This window comes from Xyrauchen texanus, chromosome 7 (assembly GCF_025860055.1).
Source record: "Xyrauchen texanus isolate HMW12.3.18 chromosome 7, RBS_HiC_50CHRs, whole genome shotgun sequence".
NCBI classification, from domain to species: Eukaryota; Metazoa; Chordata; class Actinopteri; order Cypriniformes; family Catostomidae; genus Xyrauchen; species Xyrauchen texanus.
The window spans coordinates 26,470,137-26,485,897 of NC_068282.1; the positions used below are offsets into that span (position 1 = coordinate 26,470,137).

The following is a 15,761-nucleotide window of genomic DNA, read 5'->3' on the forward strand; positions in this document are numbered from 1 at the left end:
AGCCACAGCATAACAAAAGTATTGCTGTGGCTTATTTTCATTGTGTTGTGGCTTATGTCCATCATGATTTCAACTTTTGTTTGCTTTGTTGTGCTCCATTTGGCCTGAATATTTAATAAAAAAAATATATAAATAAACAAGTAAACTTTTTGGTATTATTAAACGGATAGTTCCAACTTAAAATTCTGATTAGATAACCCCTGTTTGAAGCCATTCTAAAATTGCTGATATACCCAAATGTGACCATAAATCAGTCAAATTCTATATTAATGCAGCAAGTTGCAAGTTCCTCAGCAACCGTAAAAATGCTTTATGTTGTGCCTAACAACAGTCCCTTAAAGGGATAGTTCACCTAAATATGACAATCCTCTCATCATTTACTTCACCTCATGCCATCCCAGATGCGTATGACTTAAGAATATCTCAGCTCTATAGGTCCTTATAATGCAAGTGGATGGTGATCAGACACTTCAAGCTTAGAAAATAACATAAAGGCCAAATTAAAGTAATCCATACGACTCCAGTAGTTTGATATGTCGTTGGAGCGATGCAATCACTTTGGGTGAGAAACAGATCAATACTTCAATCCTTTTTTTACTATAATTCTCCACTTTAACTTTCAGAATGTGAAAGTGGAGATTTATTATAAAAAGGGACTTAAATATGAATCTGATTCTCACTCACACCTATCATATCGCTTCTGAAGATATACAGTACATTTAACACTGCAGTCATATGGATTACATTTATGCCATTTTTATGTGATTGTCAGAGCTTGAATGGTCTGGTCACCATTCACTTGCACTATATGGACCTACAGAGCTGAGATATACTCCTAAAATCTTTGTTTATTTTCTGCAGAAGAAATAAAGTCATTCACATCTGGAATGGTATGAGGGTGAGTAAATGTTGAGAGATTTTTTATTTTTGGGTGAACTACTTCTTTAATAACAAATATTTCCTTGTCTGGACTCGTTTGGGACACGTACCATTCTGTATTTTTGCATTTCTCCATACTTTGTCACTCTCATGTAAATAACGTAAAGCAGTCCTGCCCTCTTACAGTATAGCCAAGCAAATACATCTACTTAAAACATACATTTACAATACATAAAGAGTGCAGCAAAATCTCTATTTGTTCAAAACAATTCTAATCAGAATCAGAATCAGCTTTATTGCCAAGTATGCTTACACATACAAGGAATTTGTCTTGGTGACAGGAGCTTCCAGTGTACAACAATACAAACAATACCAAAAACTGCAGCAAGACATTGCCACAGTGTATACCAGGGCTGCTCAATTATGACAAAATTATTAATTGTCGATTATTTTTCTGCATATTTTACTTGTGATTAATTTAGTTTACATTAAAATACTTATTTTGGGTGGACCAACAGCATGCCATATATTTATGCAGGCTACATTTCCAAAATAAGCCTAAACATTCTGATTGGACACCATTTCTAACAGACAACTTCATATTGGCCCTCTTAGAAGCACAAATAATGAAGCTGTTATTCAAAGAACTGAGCAACAGACTTGTCTGTGACTAGTAGCAATGTTTGACTGCCACAAAAACACACATTACATAGAAAATTAAATAGACAACTTTGACGCCACAAGTAGACCTACATACTGCTTCAATCAACATTTTTCGAGATTACTTATTTGTGCCAGCTGCAATTGCAATCTTGATTATTTATTTGATCAATTAGGCAAACCTATTATACTGTCACATTGCCGGGCCCTCAAGATTATACCATTGTATTCTTTGAATTATCTTGGAGAACCATGTTACAGTACAAAGTATGTACCATGGTATATGAATATAGCCATAATTCAGTAACATGATATAGATCAAAGTACCATGGAAGCGTACCATTTGGTACCATCACCGGTACCAACACCACATCAGTTCTATGGTACTGTGGTCAATTTAATTTGATTGTAAGGGTATTTAACTGGCATGGGCACATATTCACACACTCTCATACAGTACATCCTAATCACCATCCCTTTGTCCAACAAATATCATCAGAGACCGAAACAATGAGAGGAACATTTCAAGCCTGAGCAGTGAGGCAAGTGAGAAGATGATAGGGAGATGGAGCTGGCACAGCAGATGGACACAATCTTGGCACCTGCCACCTCACTGAACAGTAAAACTGGGGCCATGTTGCTCTATTGGAATGTGCCACCCAAGACCTCTAGTGAATGTGGACATCACATGTTCCTGAACAGTTGGACAGAAGCCAACAATGAGCCCCTATACACAGCATCCCTGTGGCCTCATACATGCATGCTTTCATGTAAAGCATTGATCCCTGATTACACAAAGTCGGGTCCTTTTCTACACTGGCAGCCAAAAGTTTGGAAGGAAATTGGTACTTGAATTCACCAAAGTGGCATTTAACTGATCACAAAGTATAGTCAGGACATTACTGATGTAAAAAAAAGAAATAAAACAGCACCATCACTATTTGAAAAAAGTAATTTTTAATAAAATCTAGACAGGCACCATTTCTAGCAGCCATCACTCCCACACCTTATCCTTGAGTAATCATGCTAAATTGCTACTTTGGTACTAGAAAATCACTTGTCATTATTAAACACAGTTGAAAGCTATTTGGTTAATTAAATGAAGCTTTCATTGTCTTTGAGATTGTTTTTCAGTTGCCACCGTATGCAATACACAAGTAAAAAATGCCAAAAAAGAATCTTTCTCTAGAAATGTGTCAGTCAATCATTGTTTTGAGGAATGAAGGCTATACAATGCTTGAAATTGCCAAAAAATGGAAGAATTCATACAAAGGTGTACACTACAGTCTTCAAAGACAAAGGCCAACTGGCTCTACAAGGACAAAAAGTGATGTGGAAGGCCAGATATACAACTAAACAAGAGGATAAGTACATCAGAGTCTCTAGTTTGAGAAATAGATGCCTCACATGTCCTCAGATGACAGCTTCATTGAATTCTACCCACTCAACACCAGTTTCATGTACAACAGTAAAGAGAAGACTCAGGGGTGCAGGCCTTATGGGAATAAATTCAAAGAAAAAAATCCACTTTTGAAACAGAAAAACAAAAAGAAAAGGTGGGCAAAGAAACACAGACACTGGTCAACAGATAATTGGAAAAGAGTGTTATGGATCTTAACCCCTTTGAGCTTTTGTGGGATCAGCTAAACTGTAAGGTGCCTGAAAAGTACCCGATAAGACATTGCCACATCTATGGCAAGTGCTACTGGAAGCATGGGGTGAAATGTTACCTGACTATCTGGACAAACTGACAGCTAGAATGCCAAGGATCTGCAAAGCTGTCATTGCTGTACATGGAAGATTTTTTGAAGAGAACTCTTTGAAGTAGTTCTGAAATTTTTATTTAAATTGTAAAAGTAATTTTTCATGTTATTAATGTCCTGACAATACATTTTGATCAGATGAATGCCACTTGGTGAATAAAAGTACCAATTTCTTTCCATAAGAGCAAAATCTGTACATTATTCCAAACTTTTGGCCACCAGTGCATGTGAACAACGCACATACATTCGCAAACATCAGACTGACTGATGAAGCACTAATCAAAATGATCGAAATTAGGCAGTTGAGAAAGAACTATGCAAACAGAAGGCTGTTCAAATCTATTTGTATAACAATTAGTCTATTTATTGAGTGGTTTGTAAACATGTCTCAATTAAGTTGAGGGACTTTTTTTATTTTAATTTTTATTACAGTGCCAAGAGAGATTTGGCATACACATGACCACCAATGGATGACTTTTATGGTCTGATATTCTCATAGGAAGGAAGACTGAGAAGGTGCCAAGGCTTCAAAGAGCCAGACAAAACTTTTTGGTATGATGCAAGATAGGTCAAGAGCTCAAGTCCTGCAATCGTGGTACAGCAACATCCTTGGATACTTCAAGCAAGTTTTCCATTTACAGCTTGAGTTTTCATGTAAATGACAAATTTTAGCCAGCTTGTCATTCAAACTGTTGCACCGTTTCCCCTGTCTGTTCTCTGACTCGAGACAATTCAAGTCAAGCAATAACAGTATAGCATTTCTGATAATCCAGTGGAAAAAACACACTAAGTAAAAACAAACCTGTATTCAGACCATGGCCATATGCAAATCTGTTCAAAAGGTAATAATTAAAATGCTATTAGTCAAGGTTATAAATCTTACCAGCTCCCTCATGTGCTGCCTCCCCCAGTTGTTTATAAGGGTTGAACTTGGGCTTGGGAGCCACAACAGGAGCAAACTTCTTAGGAGACTGTTGCTGGGATACAGAAATGCTGGTGGTACCCATAGGTAAGCAGGTCTCCATCCGTGCAGTCACATGACCTTGATGGTCACCATCATTCTGGCCACCCCACATGGTTCTGTAAAAATATCTAAAAAAAACAACAAAACAAATAGACTGTATTATTATTTTGCATTGAGTTGTACTGGTCCCATAGCACTCATTTCTCACCACACTGCAACACCACATTGTCAACAATTATATTGGTGTTTGAATGTCAGCATCACATACTTAAAATAGTCGTTCTTGTGAATAATATAGACATGGGTGGATGAGCCATTTAGTTCATTTCATTAGGGACCAAATCCCCATCCCTAGAATTCTGGTAAACATTCACTCATAGCAGTGGCAGCTTCGCCCTATTATATCTTTGTTCCAATCAGTGAACTTAGCAAAGAAAACATTTTAAAACACCAGGCATGGAAAAATCTGAATCAAATCAGAAAATGGGCTCAAACAGTTTGAAAAACTGTGGGCCAAACTTTAAGTGTACTCACAGTGGTATTGACCAAAAAGTACAATGTGAAAAGAGACCAGAGGGGCCAAAGGAACCAATGTGGGTTCGATCAAGTGTGAAAACAGCCAGAGTGAATATTTTCAGATATAAAGTTTCGGGACTGGATAGATTCCAAAACTAAAGATGGTGCTACTCATTCCTTGAGTCCTTTGGGAAGTGCCAAGGTGTCAGATAAGAGGCTGTTTTAGAACCTGTTATCTGATACTGTAAAATCCCTTACTTCACATATGGAAGTCTCCTTTCGATAGTGAGAAATAACTAACCACCAGTTGCTTCACCCATCTCAATTAAAATAAAAACATCTTACACAAACTGAGCTTAATATAATGAAGAGTTGGGAATGCACTAGAATTATTTGAGCTAGGAAACTTGCCAGTGAACAGAGAACATGACAGCAGTTCAGCTTTCACTAAGGTGCTGATAGCTTGCATAATAGCAACAGTTGAGAACTTGACGTTATTGACAACTCAATTATAGGCAAGCCCAATAAGAACTTGGATCAATCAAAGTGAATCAATACTATGACTTCTTTTCACTTATGTTGGGCATTTGCCCATTTTTTATTTTTTATTTTAGGACAGAGGCAGTAGAAATGGTAAAATAAATTATAGCAGAAAAGACGAGAAATGTTTAGGAGGATTCCAATTTACCTTGCTTTCCTGCGTGGTTATTATTTATTCATTGCTGATCAGACGCCCCGTTTAAAAATGTGGGAATACATTATAAAGCAGACTTATTCAAAGAATTATTCAAAGCAAAAGGGTTTGGACTTTATAGGTAAGACATGCCCTTTTACATATCGTATATCAGTGATGATAATAAATTGTAAAAATATGGCATAATTTGCTATATCTGTTGAATATGAAGCAGCATTTGACACTGGTGTGAAGCATCAAAAGTGACTGAACCTGTGCCAAAGGGATAAAATAGCTCTGGTGGTTACGTAGTTTGAGGTTAGTGTGTAATGCGTACTATCTGCAGAGTAAAGTGTAATAAGAAAACTACTGTAGCACCACATGCAAGCTGAGGTTAATTGGGGTGGTTGTTATGAACACAGTGCAAGAACATAGAGTCAGTGACTTGCTGACCTGTAGTGCCTTAAAAAAATCCTCATGAGCCCCAAGCTGGATTTCCTTGAAACAACTCCAAGTATGCAATAAATCAAATAAAATGAAAATATCTTAAAATATATTTTTAAGAAGAAAAAAATATCTTCTTAATTGCAAGGTTACAGCCATCAATTAGAGGCTAAAAAAAGATTCTGTTAAGACAAAATGAAATGAGTGAGAGTGCTGTAAAAACACAATCAGTCAAGTCATATATTACAGACAAGAGGATCCTCAGAGTGTTTTCTTTCTTGTACACTTCAAAAGAAGAGCAGTTGCCAGTGGTGATAAGGAAAATATTTTTTTATATTCTATCAAACTCTTATAGATGTATACTGAGTTTAGTGCATACACACACACCTATACAGTAGGTACAGAGACCCTTAGGTAACATAAAAATATACTATGCAAAACCATGGAAACACTACGGTTTATTGGACACTTCTGAAATAATTATGTGTTGGATTTACTTAAAATATATATGTAACATTTTTGCATCACGCTTTTTTGTCAGCATAACTAGAAAACATTTGCTAGAAACAATATACACAAACGTATCAGTTCATTCAACGTTATTTACTTGGAAAAGTATGTCACACGAATAAAAGTTAACAACTAATAGAACAGGGTTTCAAATTATCTTTAATATTATTGTTTTTTCTAAATTGAATTGGGTGAAATTAATGAATTCCCTAAAGGTGAATAATCTGCACTTCAGCTACGCACATTCACATGTGCAAGGCAAAATGTACATGGATTGAACAGATTCACCTTCACCAAAGGGAACACTAATCACCCAATGGTGACTACACAAAACAACTAATTACAGTTAAACAATGTCAATAACACTAAAGAGTTAAATCTCTATGAATTATTAATAACAACTAATTAAATGCCCCAATAAGTTCCTTTTGACCAAAAAAATGTGCTTAAATTATTCAAATGCATGGGCTTATGGGCTTCCCCACATCCTCGGTTCTGAACTTGATTGTTTGAGTTAGTAGTACTTAAAATCTAAATTTTATGGATTTTTAAGCCAAAGAAGTTAGCCAAGGAACTCACAATTATTCTTTTACTTTTACTTTCACTCTAAGTTCATATACTGTATTACTTTGTATAATTAATATTTTGTGTAGTACACATTAATACAAATTTAGTAAAGCTAAAAACTTTATTTTTAGAAGCTTTTTATTTTCTTACATTCGTTGCTGAGCCAACAAATTACTTTTTTCAGAAAATCATGGAAATGCCATGGTGTTATTTGAAGTATCTTACAGAAATATTTAAGTAGTAATGTCATGCCGTGTCAACTCAACCAGAGATACCTGGCTCAAAATGTTTTTGATATTGTTCGCCTACGATTTGAAGCAAAACTACAAGTCAATATAAATAACCTTAGAAATGTAGCAGCATCATTACTTTATTGTTACACAGAGATACTAATTAGGTATATTACTAAAAGCAGTTGACTTCAGCACACATTTATGTATGCTAATGGTGTGAGTCCAAAAAATGAAGAAGAAAAAAAAATGTGTGTTGTTGGGGTGCCTATAACTATAACTGGTTTAGAACAAACTTTCCTTTAGGAATCGTCATATTTAAAGGAATGGTTCACCCAAAAATTTAAATTATCTCATCATTTAGTACCCTCATGCCATACCAGATGTGTATGACTTTCTTTCTTTTGCAGAACACAAACGAAGATGTCTGGAAAAATATCTCAGATCTGTAGGTCCATACAATGCAAGTTAGTGGTGGCCAGGACTTTGAAGGTCCAAAAAGCATATAAAGGCAGCATAAAAGTAATCCATAAGACTACAGAAATTAAATCTATATATTCAAGTGATATGATGGTGATGGGTGAGAAACCGATAAATATTTAAGTCCTGTTTCACTATTAATCTCCACTTTCACTTTCACATTCACATTTTTGTGATTCAAATGTTTTGGGTATATTGTCACCTACTGGGCAGGGAGGAGAATTAATAAATATACTTAAATATTGGAAACGAAAGAAAGTCATACACACCTGGGATGGCATGAGGATGAGTAAATACTGAGAGAACTTTCATTTTTGGGTGAACTATCACTTTAAGGTTCTATATGGTTAAACATAAGGCTCTCGGTGTGGCCATGCGTAAATTGATACATTTTACCCATTTTCAAGTGCACGGTTTTGGTTGTTTTATCCCTGCCGTGGACTCCTCTGTTGGTCTCATGACACGTGGTCGGAGCATGGTGTCTAGACCATGCCTGACTTCCCTGTCTGGTTTGGTATCGGTCGGTGTCCGGATCCAGACACTCATGCTCCATGTTTCTGTCTTTTATTAATGTAAGTGCACTGCGCTCATGTCATCTTGGCAGCGTGCACTTCGCGTCTATATTTTATATCGGTCTCTTGCGGGCACGGGTGCGCCTCACGTTGGGCTGTACGCCCAAGTTGCGAGCTGTCTTCGCGTTGAGCTGGGGTTCAGTCACTTTGGTCTGAGGTGTCAGGTTTGTGTGTGGCCGAACTCTTGCAAAGGTGTCCTTTTTTTTTTGTCACCTGTTGCATGCATATGTTTGGCATTTGCCTTGCAAAGTATGCTCAGGATTTGTTTAGTGTGAGAAAGCATGGCATCACTTTGTTTGGCATTGCTATGCATTCTCTGGTCTTGTCAGTCGGTTGGCATGAGCGTATATTGCCTTATTGTCTTGGCGTTGTTTGCTCATGCCATCCGGTTGTCTTGTGACAGCACGTGGCTTAGTTTTATTTCTGTATCGTCACGTCTCTCGGTCTTGCATCATAGCCGTATCCTTGTTTGCCTATTATTAGTTCATTAGTCACACCTGCCCTGTCTGTTAACCTGTTTGATTTCTCTGCCTATTTTAGTCTCCTCATGTGTGCTGTCCAGGCCAGTTCATCTTGTTTCATGTCGGTCCTTTGTGACTCCTTCTGTCGGTTCTGATCAGTCCTGGTTGTCTGTTTGTCTATCCCAGTCCAGCTTCAAGGGATTGCCTGTGCTGGATGGAATTTTTCTCCTATGGGGTTGTTTATGTTTGATTTTTGGATTACATCAATACATTTGACTTTTTCACTCTGTGTTTGGGTCCTGCCTCTGCCAAATCGCTGTCACAATAAGTGACACATGTGGCTCCTCAGTGTAATATGTATATCAAGTTTTGGGATTTCAGAAATATTCATCTTCACCCCTACTGTATTTGTAATGATTTTGCTAAAAATCATATAGGTGAAGTCATTTTGACCCATTTAATCCATGCCATTTAATAGTTTGGCATTCATCCTCATTTATGATGAGAAAAAAAGTTTAAACAAAATTAAATTTGACATGGAATAACAGAGTAGATATAAGTCACAGAAATTAGCTGAGAAAGAAAGAACGAAAGAAAGAAAGAAAGAAAGAAAGAAAGAAAGAAAGAAAGAAAGAAAGAAAGAAAGACTCACTAATAGCTGCTGTCTTACCATTGCAACACTTCTGAAATAAAACAGAACAGAAATAAAATTGTTTCAACACAGGGTTGTTTTTTTTAGTTTTTTTTTTAGGCTTTTGGTCTTATTGTGGGTGCCATTGTTGCTTTTTGTATTTGTTGTCATGTACGCTGTTTGGCTGCTTCTGACTGATACGTCTTTCCTCAAGAGACGAGCCAAAAGAGCCCACGCACAATTATGTTCTGATATAGTCTACCCGCACCACACTTTTTTACCCAGCTTCCCTATTTATTCTCCTGCAACAGAGCTCTCCACAAAAGGAAACCAGAGACATTAGCAGAGTAGTGGTCCTAACACACCTGGACTCTCTGGTAAATGTTGAAAAAGAATGAGGAACATACAGTATATTCCACATTTCTTCACAAACAATAGTGGTCTGTCAAATTTCCTGTCCTGTGCAGCAGAATCTATTGTAATGCCTGGAGACTATGTGTTAAAAGAATAAAGCACAGCTTAATCTCAGCTCCATCCTTTTCTGTGAGATGAAGATGGAAATAAAAAAACATTTTATTTGAAGATGGCAGCGCGGTAGCATGCAGCAGCCACTCCGGATCCAAAATGGTGCTATTTTTGTCACTTAGCCCAACTTTTACGGCACATGGACATCGGAGCAACCGGTGTTCATGTCTACCATCGCCAAACACTGTTAAAATATAAGATTCATGCAACAACCAAGCTGCATGATGATCTGCAGGAGTTGCTACGCGAACGCAGCTTGCTGCGGAGACCAGGCCTCCAGTCCTCAGCGTCGCCTGATGCCGGTTCCCGGATGAGGCGACGTCGTAAGCGGTGTGCAAGGAAGAGAAAGTGCGGCAAGAGGGTGGGGCTCCATGCTAGGCTAAAAACAAACCCTAGCCGGCCGGCTCTCCCGTCTATCCTGCTCTGAAATGTTTGCTCCCTTGACAATAAACTGGACTACATCTGACTCCAGCAGACTATGCAGCATGAGCTTAGAGACTGCTGTGTCTTTGTTTTCATGGAGAAGTAGCTCAGTGACAGAGTTCCGGAGGCCGCCATTCAGCTAGATGGGCTCGCATTGTTTTGTGCCGACAGAAATGCAGCTCTGTGCGGTAAGACTTGTGGTGGTGGCTTGTGTGTTTACATCAACACACAATAACTCTATGCTAGTCTCTAGTTACTGCTCATCGCTGGTGGAGCTTGTGACTGTTAGATGCAGACCTATTTATTTACCACAGGATATCACCACTGTAATTATAACCGGAGTTTACATTCCCCCAAGCGCTAACGCTAAGGAAGTGCTCTGTGAACTGTATAGGGCTATGAGTGAACTGCAGAACGCTCACTCTGACGGACTGTTTATTGTCGCCGGAGATTTCAACCATGCAAATCCCAAAACAGTGCTCCCTAAATTCCTTCAACATGTGTACTTTGCAAAGAGAGGGGCGAACACGCTTGATTTTGTTTACAGAAACATCGCAGGCACGTACCGGGTGGAGCCCCACCCCTACCTCGGCTGATCAGATCACATCTCTGTTATGCTAATTCCCGCATACAGACCGCTCGTCAGACACACAAAACCACTCCAGAAGCAGGTGAAAACTGCCATCTCTGTTCTTCAGGACTGTTTTGAGTGTACTGACTGGCACATGTTCAGGGAGGCTGCAACATATGGTGACTCTACCAACTTGGAGGAATACACAGCATCAGTGACCAGCTACATCAGCAAGTGCATTGATGATGTCGCGTTCTCCAAGACCATCACCACACGCTCCAACCAGAAGCCATGGATGACTGCGGAGGTGCATGCGCTGCTGAGGACCCGAGACTCCGCCTTCAGAGCAGGTGACAAGGCTGCCCTAAGAACAGCGAGGGCCACTTGCAGGACAGCGGTGACACGGCGAATGTGGCAGGGTATCCAGGCCATCACCAACTACAGGACAACATCAGTTGCCTGTGACAAAGATGCCTCCCATCCAGATGCGCTAAACAACTTCTACACTAGGTTTGAAGCACAGAACGACATGGTGGTGAGGAAGACCACCCCTCCACCCAACGACCAGGTGCTCTGTCTTACCATGGCTGATGTGAGGAAAACTCTACGTAGAGTCAACCCATGGAAGGCTGCTGGACCAAACAACATTCCTGGCAGAGTGCTCAGAGGATGTGCAGACCAGCTGGCAGATGTTCTTACCAACATCTTCAACATCTCTCTGAGCAGCGCCGTCGTTCCAACGTGCTTCAAGTCCACCACCATCATCCCCATGCCAAAGAAGTCTTCAGTGTCCTGCCTCAATGACTACCGTCCTGTCGCACTCACACCCATCATCATGAAGTGCTTCGAGAGGCTCATCATGAGGCACATTAAAACCCAGCTGACCCTCACTAGACCCACTGCAGTTCACGTATCGTCCAAACCGTTCAACAGACAATGCCACCACCCTCCATCTGGCCCTCACCCACTTAGATAAAAAGATCTCATACATTCGAATGCTATTCATAGGCTTCAGCTCAGCATTCAACACAATAATTCCTCAACACCTGATTGGAAAATGTAACCTGCTGGGCCTGGACACATCCCTCTGCAACTGGATCCTGGACTTCCTAACTGGGAGACCTCAGTCAGTCCGGATCGGGAACAGCATCTCCACCACCACCACACTGAGCACTGGGGGCCCCCAGGGCTGTGTGCTCAGTCCACTGCTGTTCATGACTCATGACTGTGCAGCAATGCACAGCTCGAACCACATCATTAAGTTCGCCGATGACACGACCGTTGTGGGTCTCATCTGCAAAAACGATGAGTCAGCATACAAAGAGGAGGTGCAGCGGCTAATGGACTGGTGTAGAGCCAACAACCTGTCTCCGAATGTCGACAAAACAAAAGAGATGGTTGTTGACTTTAGGAGAGCACAGAGTGACCACTCTCCGCTGAAAATCGACGGCTCCTCTGTGGAGATCGTCAAGAGCACCAAATTACTTGGTGTTCACCTGCACCTGGCGGAGAACCTCACCTGGTTTCTCAACACCAGCTCTATTACCAAGAAAGCCCAGCAGCGTGCATGACCCCACACACCCCTCACACAAACTCTTCACCCTCCTGCGGTCTGGCAAGACTGTGTAACAGCATCTTCCCCCAAGCCATCAGACTCCTCAATACTCAGAGACTGGACTGACACACACACACACACACACACACACACACACACACACACACGTGTCCTGAGTTGCACATTATTGTCACTTTATACCTGGCTGCTACCTCAATAACTGCTATGTGCATAGAACACTCATCTCATAGTATGTTATGTTTACATTTGGCATTTTTAGAAACTGTCAACTTTTTGCACTACTGTGTACTGGTCTGCGCTACATTGTCTCTCTCACTGTGCCTATTGTCCTTTTAATTTGTATAAATTTATTGTTCTGTCCCGTACTTTTTGCACATGTTTGCACGTGCACTTTATATATGTTATTTAGTTTGTGTAGTCTCATGTGGTTCTGTGTTTTTCCTATGTTGTTTTATGTAGCACCATGGTCCTGGAGGAACGTTGTCTTGTTTCACTGTGTACTGTACTAACCACTTGACTTGACAAGAGTGAGCAGAGGGGATCAACAAGGATCAGAGAGACTATAGCCTAATGGAGACGTAGGATGTCAATAGAGACTGGTGCAATGGAATTTTCCTTTTCCAGTGAGTTCTGCAAATGTAAGAGAAGCTCAATCTAATGCATTTTGTGAGATACTAGTCTTTTTTTTTTGGTAAGAACTGATAATGAACCGATAATTTAGTCGCTGTTAAAATATCTCTCATTTCTTTACTGTTGAATATTTATGAATCAAGAGACAAGGAAGGATTGCAAAACTAGTCCAATGACACAGTTTTTTTGAAACTTCATCAAATTATCACAATATTCAGAGTTGATTTATTTGACAACATTTACGTTACATGAATACAGTCTATGCATGCAATATGAACTAAAAACAACATGGTATGCAAGGGTTTTCTTACTGCAAGAATAAAGGGAGATCAGGCATTTCAGGTAGAGCTCTATTTATCTAGTCCTATTATCTTCATCTCCTGATGCTGTTTATTGCCATGGAAGGAATCTTAATGGCCTGTGACAATTTGTCAGCTCTTTCTCTGCAAACACCCATGACATGGCAGGTCATGTGTTGCAGCAGACACTGAGTGCTGGGCCTGATCTGAAGGTTGAAGTGACACATAAACAACGCCCCAGACACTTGAGAATAAACAAGATAGCATGCTGCTGTAGCATATATATTTGCTGCAATTGTATGTAAAAATAATGGACCAGTATCAGAAGATCTTAGTTCAGCTCAAGGAGGAAAAGGTGAAGTTCAGTGAACACAGACTCAAGGCTGCAGTGCAATTGTGAATTGTATTAGACAGATAAGACAACAAACATTTACAATATTTACACATGCACATAAATAATATTCAGTTCAAAGTTATTGATGAACATACAATAATTTCAGAATTCATTCGATAATCAGTGCTTGAAGCCACAGCAGTTCACGACACACAACTCTTAACAGGCAAAGTCCAATGAGTCCCTGATGGAATAGTCCATGAAATAAACATGAATGTGTGCAGGTGTGAATATGTCTGAAGATGTGTGCACCTCCTACCACACCGGCAGATGCATGCACTCCAAAGCATCAGTTTTGGGCCTAGTGGCTCGCCATCCATATACAGAACCAGTTCCCGTATCATTAAGTCACTCAAACAGCAGTCAATGGAATGGTAGAGGCATCTGCAGCAGCTCAACACACCGGCTCCCACACACACACACACACACACACACACCAAACAACAGCGCGCGGCCATATTTAAAGGAAAATGATGCAACTGTGTGTCAAGTCTCGCGATACTGTCACAGAGTCTCGCGACAACGCGAACACAGTGCGGAGCCGCGAGAAGTGAACAAGGGCAGAAAACACCTGGGTTACACCCTCCCCTCAAATCATGCATGTCTCCGTTGCATAGGAACTGCAGAAGTATTACAATTTAGGAACAGAGTCTGCTGCAACGGTTTAACTAAGGGCCTCTGTATAAACATTAGACAAGCTATGAAAAAGAGTTTGAACGACTGAAATGAATGGGTTGCCCAATACTGCATATTGAAGGCGTTGAAGGGTTTGACGCTGCCGCCCTGAACGTCTGGGTACTACATCAGATCCCAATATATCACTGGGGGCAGTAACAGAACTATGAACAATAGGACCCACAGATGACTCAGATTGGACCGGCTCACGAGCTTCAACCTCAGGCTCCAGAAGCACTTCAGCTTCAGGCACAGTGATAGTTATTTCTTCCACAGGAAATTCCAATTCTCCTCCCACAGGTAGCTCCAGCTCTCCTGTAACATGTTCGGTTATCGGTTCAAGTAGAGGATTTCCAGGTTCTTCCACTTCAGTCTCTTCCACAGGAGTTTCTACCTCGCATCTGGACATGGATGAATCTTCACCAGTGATTGGCCAGGACTCTTCAACTTCAGGTAAGTGGTCTTCAAATGAGGTTGCAATTGAAGGTCTTAATGCAGGGCTTTGTGGAAAAGATGGAACAGAATCAGCGTCACTTGGGGCTGTTGGCAATGTCAACCCCACAATGTCACCGGTCGTTGGTTCATGTTCACATCCATTCACTCTTTCCACACTGAACATCATTGGGAACTGAGGAAAACTCCCAAGGATGGTAAGTTCAGCATCCTCTGTATCCTCATCCTCAAAAATATCAACCTGGTCAGTGCAGTTGCGACTCTGGCTGCGAGTATGGAGTTTTTGAACAGGAAAATCTTCTGGAAAATCCTCCGTAGCAGAAACCGATAGGAAACCACAGGGTAAGAGCAGATCACGATGGAGTGTGCGATTAGGTCCCCACCTGGTCTCTGGTCTCACAATGTAAACTGGAAGATCCCCGGCACGTTTCACAACCACATACACCTCTTGTTCCCACTTGTCTTCGAGCTTGTGTTTCCCTCGGATTCTGACATTCCGAACCAGTACTCGGTCACCAACATCCAAGCTTGCAGGTTTTACACGTTGATCGAACCGACTTTTGTTCCTCTTAGCTGACTTCTGAGCATTCTGACATGTAAGCTTGTAGCTCTACTCGAGACGTGATCTCAAATCCCTCACATACTGGGAGTGCGAGGGAGATGGAGAGTCACGGACTGGCAACCCGAAAGCTAAGTCAACCGGGAGCCGTGGCGATCGACCAAACAGGAGTTCATAAGGTGTGAACCCCGTTACTTCATTCCGTGTGCAATTATACGCATGAACAAGAGGTTTAATGTATTCCCTCCACTTAGCTTTCTGCTTACTCTCGAGAGTTCCCAGCATGTTTAACAGCGTCCGTTTAAA

General features: G+C 40.5%; 1 protein-coding gene across 2 annotated transcripts in view; it reads right to left on the minus strand.

Annotated features, from left to right (window-relative positions):
• Window positions 1-15,761, minus strand: part of LOC127646513 (lipoma-preferred partner homolog) — a 308,283-nt gene that overhangs the window by 199,909 nt on the left and 92,613 nt on the right. For both annotated transcript variants that reach the window (XM_052130234.1, XM_052130235.1), the window contains exon 3: window positions 4,186-4,394. In XM_052130234.1, the coding sequence (XP_051986194.1) occupies window positions 4,186-4,378 (193 nt within the window). In that variant the 5' untranslated portion in view covers window positions 4,379-4,394. The remainder of the gene's footprint in view (window positions 1-4,185; window positions 4,395-15,761) is intronic.